Source organism: Teleopsis dalmanni, chromosome 2 (genome assembly GCF_002237135.1).
Source record: "Teleopsis dalmanni isolate 2A chromosome 2, ASM223713v2, whole genome shotgun sequence".
NCBI lineage: Eukaryota > Metazoa > Arthropoda > Insecta > Diptera > Diopsidae > Teleopsis > Teleopsis dalmanni.
This window is the reverse complement of record NC_051847.1, coordinates 181,438,876-181,458,591: the sequence shown is the minus strand read 5'-3', so window position 1 is coordinate 181,458,591 and position 19,716 is coordinate 181,438,876. Positions and strand designations below refer to the sequence as shown.

The following is a 19,716-nucleotide window of genomic DNA, read 5'->3' as shown; positions in this document are numbered from 1 at the left end:
GATTTTATATTTTATAATATGTTATGAGAAATAAATAACAGGATTATATAAAATATTAAAATAGATATAAATATAATAAATAACTTCTACGAAAGTTTTCACATAATAATGAAATTTATAGCCATTGTAAATAAATTTGTAACTAAGTAGGCTATGTTTACATTTATATGTTAAATATACAAAGTATAAAATTTATGTTTTAATCATTTAAAACAAATTAAAAACTTTTTATATTTAAAACACATAATTAAATGTTATACACATATTTTACAGATTTCAAAATATATTTTTGCTTTTAACCGCTAGAGGTCAACTCCAACCAATCTGACATTTGTTAACGTCAAATTTTGTGTTCGAAACGAGTCTCGTTTTTCTGATATCGAAACTCCGACAGCTCGGCCATCTTTCTTTTTCGTAAATCCTCACACAAGTGACAAGGTGAGATATAAAAATTATAAAATATTTGCTAAAATTTCGCAATATTGTGTATAAAACTGTGTATAGATAATGATTTTTCGATCGTAATCAAATATATAATAAAATATTTAGTATGTCTGCGGTACTTAAATAGTTAATTATAACAAACGGCATCACACGTGTTGTGCGCTGAACTGACAAATAAAATAGTGTTTAGTGAAATTTACAAATAATTTGTTTTAAATTTCAGTAAAGCAACATGCAACTGTTCGTACGTGGTTTGGAGAATATTGAGGCTCTTGAAGTCCAACAAGATGCCAACATTGCCGCAGTTAAGGTAAGTACGATTGAATGAAAAAGTGATAGCAACAAGGCGTTTATAGTCGCTTTGTAGCTAACCTCACATATAAATATTTTTTTAGTTAAAATTTTATTAATTGACGTATTCTATTTCGTTTAGGCTCAAATTGCCCAATTGCATGGCTACAATACTGAGGAATTCAATTTGAATTGTGAAGGTACTCTCTTGAACGATGATACCAGTGTATCTGCTCTTACCTCATATGAGTTGGATATCACCATTCCAATGTTGGGTGGTAAAGTTCACGGTTCTCTTGCTCGTGCCGGTAAAGTAAAGGGCCAAACACCAAAAGTTGAAAAGCAAGAAAAGAAAAAGAAGAAGACTGGCCGTGCTAAGCGAAGAATCCAATACAACCGTCGTTTCGTTAATTTCGTGCAAGGTTTCGGTCGTCGTCGTGGTCCCAACGCTAATGCTTCTTAAATATTTTTGTATTTAAATTTCCAGATGTTTGAAACATATTGAAAATAAAATAAGGATTTTCCACATTACAAATTAATGTCGCTTTGTATATTTTTAAAAAAGGATTTGGAATATTTGTGAACAATTTCAGTTGGTGATGATAGAGATAAAGCCAATATGATGATATAGATGTGTTTAAAAAATCGACGAAGTAAATAATATATTTTCATGCAGACGAATGTTTAGCATAACTTGATATTGTTTATAAGATTTTAAACATGTGTGTAATCAAAATCAAGTTAGAACTATTAATAATAATGATTGAAAAGTTAGTAATATAAGTACTTATAAGATTTGTTCGCAAATATTCTAACAAAAATACATATATGTAAATATATAATTATTTTATATATTATGCAGCTACGTGGAGTGGAACAGTAGTAGAGTAATAGTATAGAATGTTGCGGTCGGATTTATACGTTCTGCAGCCACTGGTTTCTTCAAAACACAATGTGCTGTTCGCCTTTCTCAACATGGATATCAACAAAAATAATAAGTCGTTATTTATAACGTTTTATTTTTATTAATTAGTTGAACCACAATATAGCTAGTATCCTTCTTCCAAGTTTGCTGCTTGGTTAAATCCATGGAATTATGATTGGTGGTCGAAAACTTTAAAACGTGTAATTGGTAAATACAACCTAATTTGCAGCTGACAACTGATTACTAAGTTTTTTTTTAATAATCGACTAATAAGAGTAAACAATCGAAACTACATAACATATTTCATTTTCATTATTTTTATTATTTTTTAAATTTATAAAGTGAAGGCATATATTATCTATTGACTATTCGTTCATGTTGTATTTGTTGTTCTTGAAGTCCGCGTAGAAAGTATTGAACGGTATTTCCTTGTCACACTGGACGAGTGGTTTCAGAACGTCTGGATCTGGCCATTGTTGATGCAACTATTCCTCCGTGGTTGAGTTTTATTGTTGTAATGTTTGTAATTATATATTATCAATTATTAATAAAGTACATATAAAGCAAATTAAAATATACTTTATTAGGAATGAATTGTCGTAATATCCAGTTTAATGCAGCTATGGAATACGTAAAAAGAATGAGCGAAAATAATATTTAAAATACCTATTTGAGATGATAGCGTAGGTAAATATTTTCTATTTGCAATGATTCTGCTTTTTAATTGAAACAAAAAACAAGTTATTAAGTATGACGATAACCTGGACTGTTGCGTCAATAACAAGGTTCTAATTGTTTACCAATTATTGATCAGACTTAACTATGAACAAAAGTCATTCCAAAATAAGACATCTACATAGAATTGTATGCTTACATTGGTTCTTGTAAGATTATTCACAGATTCATTGCTATCGATTCTAGCATGATAAGACTATCAGTGAAGCATTAGCTACTTTTGGTTTGATATTGGCTGAAGCGTGTTACAGCCATGCAACAGGAGTCTTGAGAAGAGTTTCCAATAAGATATTCGATATACTATTATTATAGATCAGTAAATAAATAGATGTACATAAATAGTATTACACATATATTATAGAAATATTTTTTTATTTGATATACATATATATATCAAACATTAATATATATCACATTATATATATATAACATTATATATATCAAACATACATATATCAAACATTTAAAATTAAGTTTAAAGCATTTCAAGAAAATTATATAAATAAATAGTAAATACTAAATTTATTTCTAATATATATTTATTTCTTATCGCACTTAATATAACAAAACTTTAAAATTGAGTTTAAAGTTTAACTATTGAATATTATATAAATAAAGAGGATATATTATATTTTCCATATATATATATTTTTTTATTGCATTTAATATAACAAAAATTTAAAATTGAGTTTAAAGTTTTACAATTGAAACTTATATAAATAAAAAGTTAAAGTTTAACTATTGAATATTATATAAATAAAGAGGATATATTATATTTTCAATATATATTTATTTTTTATTGCACTTAATATATCAAAAATTTAGTTTAAAGTTTTAAGATGGTAACTTTTATAAATAAAACGAATATATATTTATTTTTTTTGCACTTTTATCAAAAATTAAAAATTGAGTTTAAAGTTTTACAAATAAAATTTATATAAATAAAAATGATATATTATATATCCCATATTTATTTTTTATTGCTCTTAATAGATCAAAAATTTAAAATTGAGTATAAAGTTTTAAGATGGAAACTTATATAAATAAAAGGGACATATTATATTTCCAATATATATTTATTTTTTATTGCACTTAATATATCAAAAATGTTAAATTGAGTTTAAAGTTTTACTATTGAAAATTATATTAATAAATAATAAATATTATATTTGTTTACACAATAAAAGTTAAATTTTAATTGAAACTTTTTTGTTAGTAATTTTGCTCGATAAGTTTTCTTTAAACGTGGATCATCATATATATTTTATGTTGTAAAAATAGCTCTATTGTTTTCTCTGTCTACGACGTATAGTCGATAAAACCAATATTCAATAAACAAAATGAATATAGAAATTGCGAATCCTGAAAAAAAAAAAATTTTGCGTTTATATGATATATGTATATGTATTTATTTATAATAATACAATAAAAAATATAAATAAATAATAAATATAATTTAAATAATATAATTTAAAATGAATATAAATTAATACATATAAATGAATATATATAATAAATTTATTTATAACAAATGATATGAGATGTTTAATTTGGTAATTTTTTTTTTATAATGACGTACGGTTAGTGTAGCCAGACTTTTCAATTTTAGTAGAAGAGTTCTAAGGAAAGTATTTTAACAATTTAACATTGAAATTATTTTTTAAATAATTTTTCACGTTTTTAAGATTTGCAGTTAACCCATGTGAAATGATAAATTTTCCCTAATGGAATCCAATGAGGTCTATCACTGATTTTATCTAGAAAATAGGAATACTGATATTACTACTAATAGAGGAAATCACATATTCTTGTACATTGTATTAATTATTTAATATTTAAGATAACGTGTTAACGTGGAAAGAATAACTTCAATAACTTAACTTTTAAAATGAGATTTGTTTTAAATAGGGCTGAGATGAGAAACTAATATCGGGGGACTTTCAAGTCCTAGATCGACTATAACTTTGTTTATTTCTTGAGTCATGTACATGCATATATATACCTACATTTAGTTATGCGATTTATTTCGGGGGGTGGTGGGTGACTAGAGCATTTCAAGCGCATTGAAAACCTGCAGGATTAACGTAAAACAGTACTCCCGGAAGTAATTTGGAAAAAGTATATTATATATAACTTCATGTAAATCATATATATAATCTTAAATTCAATAAGAATGTTCTTGTAGCCGGCAGGGATTTGCCTGTTGAATTGTGCTGAAAAGGATTTGGTCGTCGAATTCGAGGAGTGGCCCCAAATAAGTTTGTATGTTAGTATTCAATTTATTATAGAAGAGTACTAAATAGAGTACAACAGGGTTTAGAAAGCAAATTACATACAATTACAAAAAAAAAAATTTTAAATCGAAGTCTTCAGAAGTCGAACCTTTTCTTTGCAAAAACTACTTCGTGTTATGGAAGTTAGACTGTATACTAATTCTTAATATATACTAGGCAATTAATTTATTGTTGAGAGGACGAGAGGATATAAAGATATACAATAGTACTGAAAATATGAAGATCGCTATGAGTATTACTTTTTTAATAGATGATTGGTTTGCCACTGGTTATTGATTACTGAGCAAATTTTACCACACCAGTTGTGATTTCACCTTTCAATAAAAATACGTTTAAAATACTTTCATAAATCTACATTTATGGCGACCAAGTGCCTTTTACCACTCCAGCTGGGATTACACATCTCACAAGGTCCCAAGAGTGGTTAGATCTAAATTCCGGAGTTCGTTCAGAAATCAGTTCGACGTTCAAGTCCCTTTCAGCACACATAACACGGACTACACAGGAGCCTTGTAAGATATAACAACAACAAAAACAACAACTACTACAGCAAAAACAACAACTACTATTACAACAACGACAAAAACAACAACTACAGCAACAAAAACAACAACAAATCAATTACAACAACCACAACAACACCTTCCACAGAAAACACGTTGAATAGAATGTTGACCAGTAATAGTAGGCAGTATCGTCCTTAAGCAAACTCGAAATATTGCAAAATTTTAGATTTGTTTGATATACATAAATATGAATAAATATTATAATGATTTTGTTAAAATATTCACCTAATAATAGTACGAGAAAGCATCCTTGCATATCATCTAAATTTACTTTGTGGTTGGTGATTTGTCGGAGTACACCTTTTCCATTGCATTTCTCCATTGAAGGCAAATTCGTTTGGTGCCACCTCTCAATGAAACCCATTTGAAAAAGACGCGTTATTTTTTCATTGATCAAGTGCAGATATGGATTGTTGCTAGGCATAATTAAGCCGACTTGTTCATCCACAAAATTCTCTTTACCAAGTGCGAATTTACATTCTTTATCCTTGTCAAGATGATTTTGTACGATTAGTTGTAAATTTATGCGCCAATCAATATTAACCCTTTAGAAATAAAATCACTAAAAATAAAAGTATAAATTATTACCGAAAATAATATAACTACCTTTTACCACTTTTAACTGCATTAATGTCTTCATCTTGTGGATTACTGTAGATCTTTGCTCTAGCCATATATCTATTAAAATCAGTTCGCACAGAGGTCTGCATTAGAATCGAATTTAATAAAATAAAATCAAATTAAAAAATATTATTTTCAATTTAATGGATATTATTATTATTTTTAAACATGAACTAGACTAACATTGATAGATAACTTTAAAGAAGCATATAAATAGTTTATTAGTATGGAAAAGCTTTTTGGATTGTTAAATTTATTCAGATTGCCAACAGACTGCGGGGTGTGAAATCTCGTAGTGGTAGTCCAAATAAACTGATGTGGGCTCAAATTGCATATTTTTAATTTCTTTATATAAAACACACATTTTGAAAAAAACCATTCCGGTTAGAAGAGCATCAGAACCGGCTTGGTGACGTGGCCCGATACGATGTAAATCCAACTGATCTGCTAGTTCTTGTAGACCACCTCGCAAAGTGCTAATATTTTTCATCAGATATTTTATGTCGTAAATTGTGGGAAAATACAAACGTAAGGTCTCAAAAAATTGTCTCTCTTCCGCTGGCAGCGTTGTGTTTGTTAGTAATCTTATCAGATAGCCAAAATCGTAGCCGGAGTGAAAACTTACGAACTTCACATTTTTCATTAACACCACACCAGACATCATGAGCAGTTCCGCAAAATCCGTTGGATCTATGCCGTCTATCTCATGCTGTTTGAATTTAATACCGGCATTTTGTAGCAGTTCAATGGAGTTCACAGCGTACATATCACTACGAAGACTGAATTTAAAATTAAATTGCCAAGTGGAATAATCAGCTGGTTGCTTGCCGTTTTCGTCCATAAACGCAAAACCAATTTGTATAATGTTTAATAAATTTACATTGACCCGCAATTGTTGATAGTGAAAGTCGCCAGATCTGCCACCCAATGGTCGCGCAACAATTCCCGGAAACTCTGTATCCAACGCAATGACAGGATACGTTTGCACAACTTTACGTATTTTACGAAATTCATCTTCAAGGTTGTACCGCCAAACTTCTCGAATCAATGGACTTTTTTTATAATTTATAATTGGAATTTCCTTTGAATTAGCAAAACTGCTTGAAGAAAACTCTGACATCATAATACTGGCTAACTCCAAGAACTGCATTAAAGCTACCTCAAAAACATTTATATCATAACAAAGAAATCCTATGGTCAGAAGCAGTCATTTCAATATTTTGAACAAGTTTTAAAGTCACTGATTCGTGGCACAGTTTTACGAGTATTGCTTATATACAATATTCGTTTTCTTATTCTTCTTCCTTACCATATGCTTTCAAATTCGTTTCGTATACGTTTTAAGCGGCCTATAAATGCAAATACAAGCTCAATTTTTCACCCACCCACCGATTGTAATGTATTGTCAATACTTTGTTTTCAAATAGTTAAATTCTGTAAATACCTACTTTATCGATTTACTTGATTAATTAATATTACCATGTTTACATTTACAATTAACCAATTTCATTAGCACATATTTTTGTTTGGATTTGAAATGGATTTTGTAAAAAAATCTCATTGTATGACAATTATGTGCTAAATGATGGCGTTCATTGCGTTAATTGTGATTGCATAAATGAGTTGCAGGTCTATAAACAATAGTTAATAAATTGATAATACATTTCTTACAAACATATGTTTATTGTGGTCGGTAATTACATGTGCGAAAAGAATTTCAAGTTGAAAATTATCCATAATATAAATATATTTATATATTTAATAAATGGAGTAAGTTAGAAAAATTAACAACTGCAATTTATTTGAAATAAGTATGTACTTATTAATTGATTTATAAAGCCGTTTCTCTAAACTAACATAATAATATTCAATAACATTACTTGCAGAGTGCTGCGAATCCACTAAATTCTGGCTATAACTATTTTAAAGTCAGTTATAACTATTTAATATAGTAATTAATATTAAACACTACTGTAAGTAAACAATATTTTTTGTAAAAACATGACAAAACATAGCTTGACAATTGACAGGTAATAAAATTTCAACATATCTATAGTTTTATTTATTATAACAAAAAGTGAGATATAAATAAATAGTCCATAAGCATCATATGAAGACAATTGAGAAATTGTGAGCATAAATATAAAAAATTTTAATCTTTTTGATTTTATCAGTATATTAGATTATACTGGTGTTCCCTAGAGGATCCACCATTGGCTCATTGTGTTATCAGTATATTAGACAAAATCAGTATGCGGTTGATATCTAGCGAGAATATTTATTTTTTAGTCTACCAACATTATACGTGGATTGTTATTTCCATTCTTTTTGGTCCTTTTCTTGTGTTCCGGTGTGTAGTAATCCTTGCATATATTTCATAATTTTATCATTTTCAAAACTATCTAAGCTTTTTTTCTGTTAATGATTTACACGACAAAAATATAATTACATGAAGTTCATAACAATGGTAACTAATTCTTTTTTATTAAAGTTCACCACTGTAGTCATTTTCCAATGCGATTATTGCATTTACAAATTTTTCAGCTAAACGGATCTGTATCATCTGTTATTATAACAAGTTATATTGATCACATGTGTGATTTTTAAATAAATTTATATATCATTTAATATAATGTAATATAATATAAAACTGATAAAAAATTAATTTCAAAAACCCAAATAAGTATTTAAACATTTTTATTAACTAAAGTTAGTATCTTATTAAGTGTTTTCTAATGTTTTCGAATAGCAGTTGCTAAAGTAGTTCTCTTTCAGCTGCTTAATATTAGCACAAAAAAACTATTAACTGTTAATTTTTATTAGTGTAGGAAGCTATGCATTCGACACTCACAATAACTTTACAACTGTACGTTTAAAAAAAATCACCGCCTTCATTTGCGAAATTTTATTCGAAATTAAATTTCTGAGGCGCTCGGAAGCTAAAAAAGTTTGTTAAATGTAAATTGATAATTAAAAATATAATTAAACGATATATATTCGCAGTATTTATACTATTTTAAATATTTTACTATCTTTAATATTTTGATATAACTAATAATTTGTTTATTTGGCCGCTTTGTCGTATTTTTCTTCGTCGAAGTTGCACGCAACATTATATGTTAACCCGTAAATTTGTTGTTTTTTAACTTACCGCTGCGTATTTTTCAAATAAAGTTCCATTTCGTAATCCAAATTGTTCAATATTCTTGCCTTTGAATAGTTGAAACAGATAATCAACTCCAGGTTGAAATTTGGGAAAAGTTAAAAAGGCCACCAAATTGCCGCAATAAGTTGTCACCAGAACAATAACAACAAGCCACCAGAAACCGATAACCAGACGACCGCTATCAGCTTTTGGTAAGTACATGCCTCCTGTGTAATAAATTTATATATTTAATTTAAAAATAATCCAATGTATATTTAGTTTATTTATATTAACCTTGCTGCAGTAGTGCTCCGTAGACATACCAAAAACAATTTCTCAAAGTGCATAAGCCACGCATTCTTAGGTGCTCCATTGGCACAAAGTAATTGATCAAATATAGCACTGGTATAGTTAAGGCCATTGCGCCTAATAAGCAACCCCAAGTCTAACATTTAAAATATACGAAAATAATAATATTACTTTTCAAATGTTTAAACTAATATAGGTTACTAAAAAGGTTACTTTACCTCCAGTGTAAATGGTGCTGTGAAGAGATAAATTCTGCTAACTTCATCTGGTCTGCGCAATATAAAGGAATATCTTTGTACACTTATAGGCTGCGTATAATTGAAAGGCTTTTTATGTGGCTCATCAATAGTAGCAGCGACAGCAGCCATAAAAAACTGAAGAGTTTTATAAAATATTAAAAGTAAATATAATATTATACTAAAGACATATTTACTCGACTTCCTTGCATTAAATCTATGACATTATAAGGTATTATATGTGTCAAGGAGCCCGTTAAGGTATTCTATATAAAATATTTCCTATAGTAAATGAATTAAATAATAAATTAAATATTACGTTTTCATTATTATAGAGTAAATCGTCTTCATCTACTCTTTTTACTTCATAAAAGTGATATGTAAAGTTTAGCATGCGGCTGAGCTCCTTCAGAATTTCTATAACAATGCCACTATGCTCTACAACAGCACCTTTGTTATCTTTCTTGAGTATTTGCCAAGGTGGATTCTATACAATAATTATTCATTCATTAGTTATTAAGAATTCGTTTTGTAAATCGCATTATATAATATATATAAGTATATAATATTAGTATTAATAAGTATTAATATATAAGTATATAATTCTTCAGCTTACATGCATAGTTACAATATCTAGAGTAATATTTCGGAAATAGTGTTGAATGTGTGGAAAAGTTAATTCATGTGTCACAAAACCATTAACTGGACTCCAGTAACCAATATTGATAAACTCAAAATTCTTATTTCGTCCCTCTCTTGTCACTGTTGTTATAAAATAATAATAAATTTGTAAATTTTTAAAATACATCCACGCTTCCATAGATAAATTTCAACGATTAACAAAGAATGCCAAAAAAGTTTAGGTCTTTCAACTTCAAGAAGTTAGTTTGGTTTTTAGTTAAAGAATACATATAGTAACTTTACTAAATTACCAAATAAAGAGGTGTTTAGATCACTTTTTAAATGATCAGATTATAAAAGTATTTAGACCAATTTTCGTTTGTTACTGAAATCATTATAATAGCACGCTATACTTTTATAGACAATACTATATTACTATTTCTAGTGACTATAATAGTCACCACAAACTATTTTTAATTTGGTTTGTAGTATATGTGTTTATATTTATATAAGTATATATATTTCTTTATTTTCTAATAAAGTTTATTACAAAGTACAGGGATATAATTATGAAATAATATAATTACTAGTTATATTAGTTATTTTAGTTTATTTAGTTGTATTAGATATTAGTTATTTTAGGTACTATAAAATAGAGAAAATCGTTCGTGATGAAGAAAAATTATTGGTGTTAAGTTAGGTTACACCGGCAATCGAAAGGAGCCATTTAGGCCTATTGGCCCACTCTATTACCGTATAAAAAAGCTCAGAGGTTTGAATACCACCTTGAACTTTTAGCAAAGTTTAAAATGCTATTTACTGGGATGTCTTGAAGTTGGACAAGATCCTTAAAAAAAGAGAATCCTATAATAAGTGTTGAATCCAAAAAAAAGTCCTTAAGAGATACACGAAATTTTTTGAACGTTTTTGCTATAGAGATTATTACTGACAAAAATTTAACAAATATATATAACACATTAATTACTACAATTAACTATTTCTTTCTCATTTTACTATTTATAAAAGCTTACGATTTCTATGTGCGATCAATTTGTCAATCCATTTTTTGTCAGTGAAGATAAGTATATGCAGACTTATCATTTATATAACTGCGCGTTTACACTTGTTAAACTTTGGCAAGATTTTTATATTCGAAAGCAAATACGTATTATTTTTGATTTTTCTCTGGGGTGCTAGGGTTCTCTAGAGTTAGATAGAGTGCTATTGAATCACTATCTACAGTAACAACTTTTTCTAAAAAGTATATTATTTTTAACCACTTTGCATTGTTATTATGCTATTCGATTAATTAGTTCATTATTCGAAATCGTGTTTAACACAATTGTTTACTGTTTTTTAAATTAATACAGATATCAATAAATAAAATAAAATTAAATAAAATATAAAATAAAATTAAATAAAATATAAAATAAAATTGAAATTAAAATAATGAAAATTTAATAACAAAAAAAAAAAAAATTAAAAAAAAAAATAAAATAAAATAATTTACATATGAATTCAATTAATACAGATATCAATGATATACAATAAAATGAAATGTATATTAAAATATAAAATAAAATGTAAAATAAAATGTCAAATAAAATATAAAATAAAAAACTAAATGAAATATAAAATAAAATATAATATAAAATAAAACAAAATAAAATAAACTAAAATACAATAAAATAAAAAAATAAGAATAGAATAAAAATAACACATAAAAAAAATATATAATAAAATTTAAAATAAAGTAATGTGACTACAAGAAAACAAAAAACAAAGAAAAATAAAATATAAAATCAAATATAAAATAACATATAAAATAATATATAAAACAATATATAAGATAAAATATTAAATGAAATATGAGGTATAATAATATATAAAATATAATAATATATAAGATATAAGAAAATAAAAGAAAATATAATGTGAAATGTTAAATAAAATAATATATAAAATAATACATAAAATAAAATATGAAATAAAATATTAAATTTAAAATATGTAAATGTAAAATAAAATTAAAATGAAAATAATGAATATTTATTAAAAAAAAAAATAAAACAAAATTACATATAAAAGTTGGGATATGTAAATAGCATTTGATAATTATTGAACATTTTCTATAAATCGGGTGTGTATATCTTACTTCCACCAGGACGAAATTTATAATGTTCCTGTGTACGTCCCCATGTAATCGCAGTAATAATACGCCAACGTGAACAGCTTGTGCAGCTGCTCTTTAATTTCAAATAATCCTTAAATAATATACATATATAAGTTATAAGCTTAAATGGTTAAATTATTTTATAATTTTACTTTCATATAATTTAAGATTTCATCTTGCTTCTCCTGCTTAGTGTAACGTATGGATTCCCATTCTTCATCAGATATTTCACCATAAATCGACTGCTCTTCGTGTATCATACGTGATATTGAAGTTACGAAAGCCATTGACAGTTCAGCAATTGTGCAGTTTATTGAATGCTAAAAAAGCATATATACTTACAATCAGCCGTAATTGATATAAACTTAATAAAATCAAGAAGAAATTGTTTTACTAACCACACAACTTGGGTCTGTTTCATTCAAAGCAAACGCTATATTAGTGCCTTCAGCTAAGTTCTGTGTAACTATAGCTGGATCGAAACTTTTGTATGTTTGCTCATCGCCCAGAATTATGAAAAACCATTGATTGTTTATATGGAACATCTGCATGCTATCAGCAATTTCTATGATCTCGTCATGAAATTTTGATACTATCAAGAACTGATGATGATTCTCAGTTGGTTTGTATGTAAATGGCGCTAATGCATTTCTGATCGCTTGACGTCTTTTCTGACCGCGCAGTGTGTCGTCGATTGTATACAGTAGGACTGATATTGGTGGTATGCGACTCTGACTACTCTCAAGTACTACTGATTTAATCAAATTTGTATTTTCAGTCACTGTATTTTTAAGAACAAACATATTAAGTTTTTATAATAATTCAATTTATGCGAAGTATTTACATATAGTTTGGTCCAATAAGACAACAGCTGTTTTCCATTTTAGTATTTGTTGCATCTTAGAGTCCAGTAATATCTGTGAAAACTCTTCTCCATTGTTTACAATGGGTATCTATTTTAAATATAAATTAAAAATATCAAATTTTGGAAACTAGAATTGAGTTATGTTTAAAATAAAGATAGGGAGCCATTAAGCCACTTTTTAGTGGTTACCCACGAAAGAATATATTCCCGTAACCACTTTTGTGGTTACCCAAGAAGGATATCTCCAGAATATCTTGTATTTCTTCTTTTAGTTAATAATGTCTTTAGTATTTATAGTATCGTTTTGTAAATTGTCCTAACAGAAACTTGTAGAATTTATACCGATAAACTGACAGATCTTTTAACGACAAATAAGTTAGGAGATTAGGAGAGATTATTAAACAATTTTTTGGTTTTTAATCTATAAGCTCCCTTCGAATTTTTGAGGTTTGTAACGCTAAGTGATGATGACAAATGGTTAAAACAAAAATTTCATTGCTATTTTAATTTGATTTGATTGAGTTCAAATATATAATTAATATACGAATATCAATAATTAATATAACATATTTTTTCTACTTACCATAATGGCGCGGTTAAGTGGTAAACGAGGACAATCGGAATCTGTTATAGCTATTAGTAGAATGGATGAGAGATGAGTTGCTTCGTAGAATTTCCACGTGTTCTCGCAATCAGTCACAGTCATAGCAGCAAGAAAGTCTTTATAAAAAAATGATATAAAATTAAAATTAAACATTAAAATATGTTGTACTTTTATTTTAATGAAGTACACAGTTTGAGTATATTTTAGCTACTATTTTTATTTAAAATAATGTTGTGTTTTTATACAAAAATATTTTAAGACTAATTTCTACATCAAGGTTAAATTATTATGATTTTAGTGGACTGTATTACATTTGTCAAAAAAGGTTAAAAAAGGACGGAAGTCCCAACACTTGGGATTTTCCTCCTATTATTTTTATGAATATATTTTATTTTAATAATTTAATATGGTTGCTATTTATCTATATTTTTCCTTAGTACATTATTCTAAGAATTTAGGTGATAATATAAACTATAGTAATATGGTATAAATTCATGTTCATGATTGAACATTCTGCCGGAGGTCAAACTCATGTTCGTGATTGAACATATGTTGAGCGAGTTTATGTTAGAACAGCAATAGTTGATGATAAAAAAGTTGCATTTTTAGTTAAAATTCACTTACTAACATTTATTTATTTGCAAGTATATATATACGTTATTTTTTAAGTTCCGAAACCTTTATGGGTCAACTGTTTATGATTTCTATATTGGTAGAATTTTGCTTTTCAATATATAATGCTGTTTAATATATAAGCATGGAGACTAGGTTTTGCATTAGTCTATTGCAAAACTCTCCTATCTGTTCTATCACTCTGACCATTATATGCATCAGAAAGCGTCTATCTATCATAAGCTCTCATTTCCTTAACTGTTTATTTGACATCCTTAATATGTAATTTAAAAAATTACCCACCTTATTAAAGTGATGAAGTGATTGTTACATAGTCAAAAATATGTGTATCTCCGTTCAAAATTCCTTCAGTCAGCTAACATTGCTTAGAATTGTTCTACGATAGCATAATAAGCTCACTTTTTAAGGCCAAGTAAGTCTGTTTTATGTCAGACTGACAGTTACTGACTTTTATCTTTTTATATATGTATCTGTTTTTTTTTCTATCTATATATTTATCTATCTATCTATATATTGATCTATCTATCTATATATTTGCTTATCTATATATCTATCTATTTATCTATCTGACTATTTATCTATTTATCTTTATTTATCTATCAATTTACTTATCTATCTATTTATTTATTTATCTATTTACCTATTTGTCTATTTATTTATATACTTATTTATCTATTTATCAACATATTTACTTATATATTTATTAATTTGTCTATCTCTTTATTTATTTACTTATTTATCTATTTAACTATTTACCTATCTATCTACTTATCTATTTATCCTTGTGTGACTGGATAATTATTATTATTTCTAGGGATTTGAAAAAATTAATTCTTGAAAATAGAAATTGCTAGCATAAGACTAAAATAAATAAAGACTTCAGTCGTTATTATTCATATAGAAAGTACTACTAATAAATAAATTGATCACGTATTGATTGTATTTATATAATCTTAGTGTATATGTTTCAGAATTTGTATTGGTTGTACCATCACTTCCTTCTATGTGTGGGCATCTTGTCTGTGTTTATCTTATTTTCTGTGGTTCTACGATAAGTCTTAACTTAGTCTTCACTTATTCATAATTCAATTTTAAGAACTCTAATAAGTTGAAGTCTCATGTCTATCGCCATTATGTTGTGTTATATTGCCGACAATTTTATAACTGCTTATTTGTTTTATTCTTAAATTAACTCAATAATGTTTTACCTGGTTTTAATGGTTTTTAATATTTAACCGTGATAATTCAGCATACCTTTCTTTAAACGTACTGCATTCCAGTTGAAGTATTTAACATTAATGCCACCGTTTTTTAAGTTTTCTCGGATAATGTCACTGAGAATTTTTTGAAAGCTTGCTAGTATATTTTCTCCACGTTGTTGCATGTATTCTTGATCAACCACAACGGCTATAAGATATATTTTATTATGTTATATTATATTTGTTTAATCGATAACATGTAATATTTTGTTGAAATTATTCTTTATGAAATCAAAATTTGTTTGAACGTATGTAAAAGGTTTATAGCTATTGATTCAAAATCTGATTTTCAGAAAAAAAATTACAGATAAATGTTCATGTTCTTATATATTTATTTTAAATAATTAAAAATCTCTGCAAACGCATATATAAGTTTTAAAAAATTTGTGTTACTTCAAAGAAAAGAAAAAATTATCGAAGGCCCACCACCATGTCAGATAAATATAGTCATTGTTAATCTGTTTTGAGAAGTTTAATCTAAATCCAGTTATAACTCAAAACATGATCTATTGGGCAAATGCTAATACCTTATCTCAGTTCTTAGAGATGTATGTAATATATTGGTTCAGTTGGAAGCGCGTTTGTGGCATTCATAACAGGGTCCATTGTCATTCATAATATGGGTTCGTAAATATTTTTTATTTATTTATTTATTTTGGTATCAAGTTATTCTTTTTATCTTTTATTTTATTCATCTTCTCTAGCAAAATTGCCTTATTAATTATGATTTCACAGTTTGTAAATATATTGAAATCTATTTAAAGTAATGAATCTATCTCACTTAACCAGCTGTATTGTTTTTCAGTAGAAACATAACTTAAAAGCGTTATTATTTTTTAGAAAATTGAGCTCAAAATTGATGAAATAATTTTTGACACTTTCGAGGTAGATACTCACTCAGTCAGTGTTTTAATTATTTATTTAAGAATAACATATGAAACTTCTTGATATGACAATCACCAGAATTAACTAGTTGATGATAAAATATTTTTTTCTCCTAAGTGGAGCGAAGAGCCTTAACTAGTTGATATCAAGACATTATTATATTTTCATTCTATTATATTTTTTCAGCATCGTTTTTCCTACTTCATATCGTTTCGAATGTACTTGCAATATATGTCTCCTATATAGTTATTAGTCATTGAGTGAATCTAGCGGCAGGAAATTACCTGCGTAATCAAACTGTGGTTTGTATGCTTTCATCATCTCTGATGTCGGTTAAATCTTCATTTAAAGTCCTAAAGTTATATTTTGATGTTTGAAAAATAAATTTATTCCGAAGTAGAATATTGTATTTGTTTCTGATATTCGAAGCCTTTGCAATAAATTTAAAAATTTTACAAAGGTTAGACAATCCTAACCTATCCTATCTAGAGTAATCCTAAGAATCTATTAAGGTATGCTAGACCATTGTGTTGTCATACAAATTTAGGACGGTTTTAAACTATTTCCAGCTTTTAATAGAATCTAAATTGTTCTTCAGGGGACGCACAGTGTTAATTGTTGTTAATATTGACCAATAACTTGTATGGCAGATGAGCATAAAAATAGGTAGACTACGGCCATACTTTTGAAATTTCTTACTATCTTCAACATTTTTCCCCCATATGCGAAATTTCAGTAAAATCGCTCAACATTTACTAATATTGGCCGTTGATCTAGTTACACTGTGTGACGTTTTTGCAGTTGACTACAATCTTCTATATAATAAGATTATTACACCCTAATATGTATGATCTATGATCTATGCATGTGTGCTGGATAATGATCAAACAGATGTGAATCACTTTCCTCATCTTTAATACAGTTGTGATTGAATGGAATATTTAATTTGCTATGACTTCCTGATACAAATTGACTCGTCATCAATTCTAGTGTCTGCCGACGGGCTCGCAATAATACTCGTATTAATTAAAATTAATTAAAATTTAATAAAAAAATGAATTTAGTAAACCAATAAGTGGTTTTCTGTTAGACAAAAAATTAAAAGTTTGGGACTCCCCAAGTCATTTGTCTCTGAATACCTAAATTTTAATTTTATTTATCATAATTTGATTAGCAATAATATGAAAGAGGCCTCGCAAAGCTAATGGCGCGATCCCCACGGTTGGATTAGCACCAGTGACGGTAGATCCTAATACTATATGAAACAGATATATCTAGGTGACATCGCAACGACATCGCTAGAAGAGTGAATATGCGTGTAAGTTACTGTAAATCATTGATCTAAAGATGAATTTGTGTGCAGATGTCTGCAAATCGTTGAACGTTACATCTTCTATACTTAACGTAATTTTTCGTTAAATATTTTTATAAAATTTTTTATTTTATTTATTCTTCTCTAATTCCTCTTTAATTATATTTTATTTCATACACTTCCACAAAAAAGTTTCACAAAAATCCATCACAATTCCATCAATAATTTTCGATTTACCCAATGAAGCGTTTGCACTCAAAAATGATGAAAAATCGTTTGCCTCAGAATGACCGAATAGAATCGGTGCTATAACCAAAATTGATACCAATTGAAAACACTTCATAACGCCACGAGGTTCAAATGAAAACTAATGCAATTGGAACTTTATAAAAAGGATATTTGGTTTGGTAAAATGTTACCACATTTGGTATTCTAATACAATTAATTTCCGATTGATTTTGCGTGTGTAAAAATATAAATGCGCTAATATCCTTGTTGATGGTGTGATGAAGTATTTCATGAAATTTTAAAGCCTCAAACTAGAGAAATCCTCATGTGATATGAGGTGCACTGATTGTTTACAACTTGATTGACATTTTGTGGTTTTGCTATTGAAATACCAAATTAACTGCAGGTGTCCTGAAATGCAGGGGCGGTTTTGTTTTCAATTGAAAGGAAGTACATTGCATGATAATCAATTATCATTGATTTTGATATGAAAAATTTTTAATTGAAATTGTTAACCGCTAATAAGAGGTCCTTATATTGAAATAAAACAGTAATTAAAAATATTTTAAATTAAATCGTAGTTAATTGCTTATTTATGAAAATAATACAATAAATATATCAAAATACATATTTTATTGTATATTTTATTTTATTTTTTTTTTGAAATATTACAAACTTAAATTAATATTATGATTACAATAAATTTAATTGTTATATAAATTTGTATATAATCGTTCGTATTTTGCCATTTTGTTGAAATCTCTGTAGATAATTAATTTAGTTAATTGCACCTTCACAATGTCTCATTTAGGCGGTTTTGCTCATTATATATATATATATAATGCGGACGATTAACCATTCAAAGTGTTTTCATATAAATGAGCGTATTAACAATACATAAATCAGCTCATTTAAAGCGAAAAATGTGGAATGCCACCCTTAAAAATAAATTTCCCACAATGAAAATTTCCAAAAATTTAAAATATATATTTTATATGTAAAATGTAAACAAACAACAGCTGAGCTGTAAACAAACACACTGAGAAAATAAATATTAATAAAATAATATTTGTTTATATTAATTGAATATGTAATAGATAAATAAAATATATGTAAGTAATATATATAAATGATTTAATATGTGAATTATATATTTAATTTTTTTTTGAGTGATATATTATTAACTAAATTTATAAAAGTTTATAGAAGTTCTACCAGTTTTATCAGCAGTTCTATTATAAAGTGAATGTTCACTCATTAATATAAATGAGTGTTCACTCATTAATATAAATGAGCAATTATCTAAATGAGGCAGTGCGAATGTAGACTAAAATTAGATTCACACTAGAGTTTTGATTATAATTTTTGCAGTCATTTTAATTTATTCTTGATTTCGATAGCAAAACAAGTTCGAATCAAGAAAATTTGTATGAGAATTTTGACAGTTGAAAATCGTAATTAATTGTAATTTCTACAAAATCAAGTTGATTTAACTTGGACAGTTCATCGTAGTACAGTATTATGCAGTACAAACTTGTGCTATTGTAAATAGTTTTGACGAATGAATGAA

General features: G+C 27.1%; 4 protein-coding genes across 5 annotated transcripts in view; 2 read left to right on the top strand and 2 right to left on the bottom strand.

Moving 5' to 3' along the window:
* Nucleotides 1-297: 297 nt before the first annotated feature.
* LOC119685161 lies at nucleotides 298-1,274 on the top strand. Its single transcript, XM_038099375.1, has 3 exons — nucleotides 298-438; nucleotides 668-754; nucleotides 878-1,274. Exons 2-3 carry the CDS (start codon nucleotides 677-679, stop codon nucleotides 1,196-1,198), a joined length of 399 nt encoding a protein of 132 aa, XP_037955303.1. The 5' UTR covers nucleotides 298-438; nucleotides 668-676; the 3' UTR covers nucleotides 1,199-1,274.
* Nucleotides 1,275-3,624: 2,350 nt separating this feature from the next.
* LOC119685158 (ionotropic receptor 93a-like) lies at nucleotides 3,625-18,261 on the bottom strand. The gene is made up of 16 exons (XM_038099371.1): nucleotides 18,156-18,261; nucleotides 15,717-15,869; nucleotides 13,809-13,945; nucleotides 13,205-13,313; nucleotides 12,759-13,141; nucleotides 12,513-12,680; nucleotides 12,349-12,451; nucleotides 10,183-10,328; nucleotides 9,886-10,053; nucleotides 9,764-9,832; nucleotides 9,549-9,704; nucleotides 9,316-9,466; nucleotides 9,028-9,248; nucleotides 5,862-5,959; nucleotides 5,481-5,800; nucleotides 3,625-3,757 (listed from the first exon to the last, which is right to left on the bottom strand). Exons 1-16 carry the CDS (start codon nucleotides 18,259-18,261, stop codon nucleotides 3,660-3,662), a joined length of 2,586 nt encoding a protein of 861 aa, XP_037955299.1. The 3' UTR covers nucleotides 3,625-3,659.
* Nucleotides 6,130-7,281, bottom strand: LOC119682355 (CCR4-NOT transcription complex subunit 7-like). Its single transcript, XM_038095771.1, has one exon. It carries the CDS (start codon nucleotides 7,024-7,026, stop codon nucleotides 6,130-6,132), a length of 897 nt encoding a protein of 298 aa, XP_037951699.1. The 5' UTR covers nucleotides 7,027-7,281.
* LOC119685160 overlaps nucleotides 9,152-19,716 on the top strand; it is a 28,976-nt gene continuing 18,411 nt past the window's right edge. The window contains exon 1 of one of the 2 annotated variants that reach the window (XM_038099373.1): nucleotides 9,152-9,233. The gene's annotated coding sequence lies outside the window, so the exon portion shown is untranslated. The remainder of the gene's footprint in view (nucleotides 9,234-19,716) is intronic. The other variant, XM_038099374.1, reaches the window with a different exon arrangement.

Excerpts from the sequence above, each read along its gene's own strand:
- LOC119685161 (XM_038099375.1), top strand. The coding sequence starts at position 677 with ATGCAACTGTTCGTACGTGGTTTGGAGAATATTGAGGCTCTTGAAGTC. Across the intron at positions 755-877 it reads CCAACATTGCCGCAGTTAAG|GCTCAAATTGCCCAATTGCA; the intron begins GTAAGTACGATT and ends TATTTCGTTTAG.
- LOC119682355 (XM_038095771.1), bottom strand. The coding sequence starts at position 7,026 with ATGCAGTTCTTGGAGTTAGCCAGTATTATGATGTCAGAGTTTTCTTCA.
- LOC119685158 (XM_038099371.1), bottom strand. The coding sequence starts at position 18,261 with ATGAAGTGTTTTCAATTGGTATCAATTTTGGTTATAGCACCGATTCTA. Across the intron at positions 9,833-9,885 it reads TACTCTATAATAATGAAAAC|AATACCTTAACGGGCTCCTT; the intron begins GTAATATTTAAT and ends TATTTTATATAG. Across the intron at positions 9,249-9,315 it reads CGGAGCACTACTGCAGCAAG|GAGGCATGTACTTACCAAAA; the intron begins GTTAATATAAAT and ends TTTATTACACAG.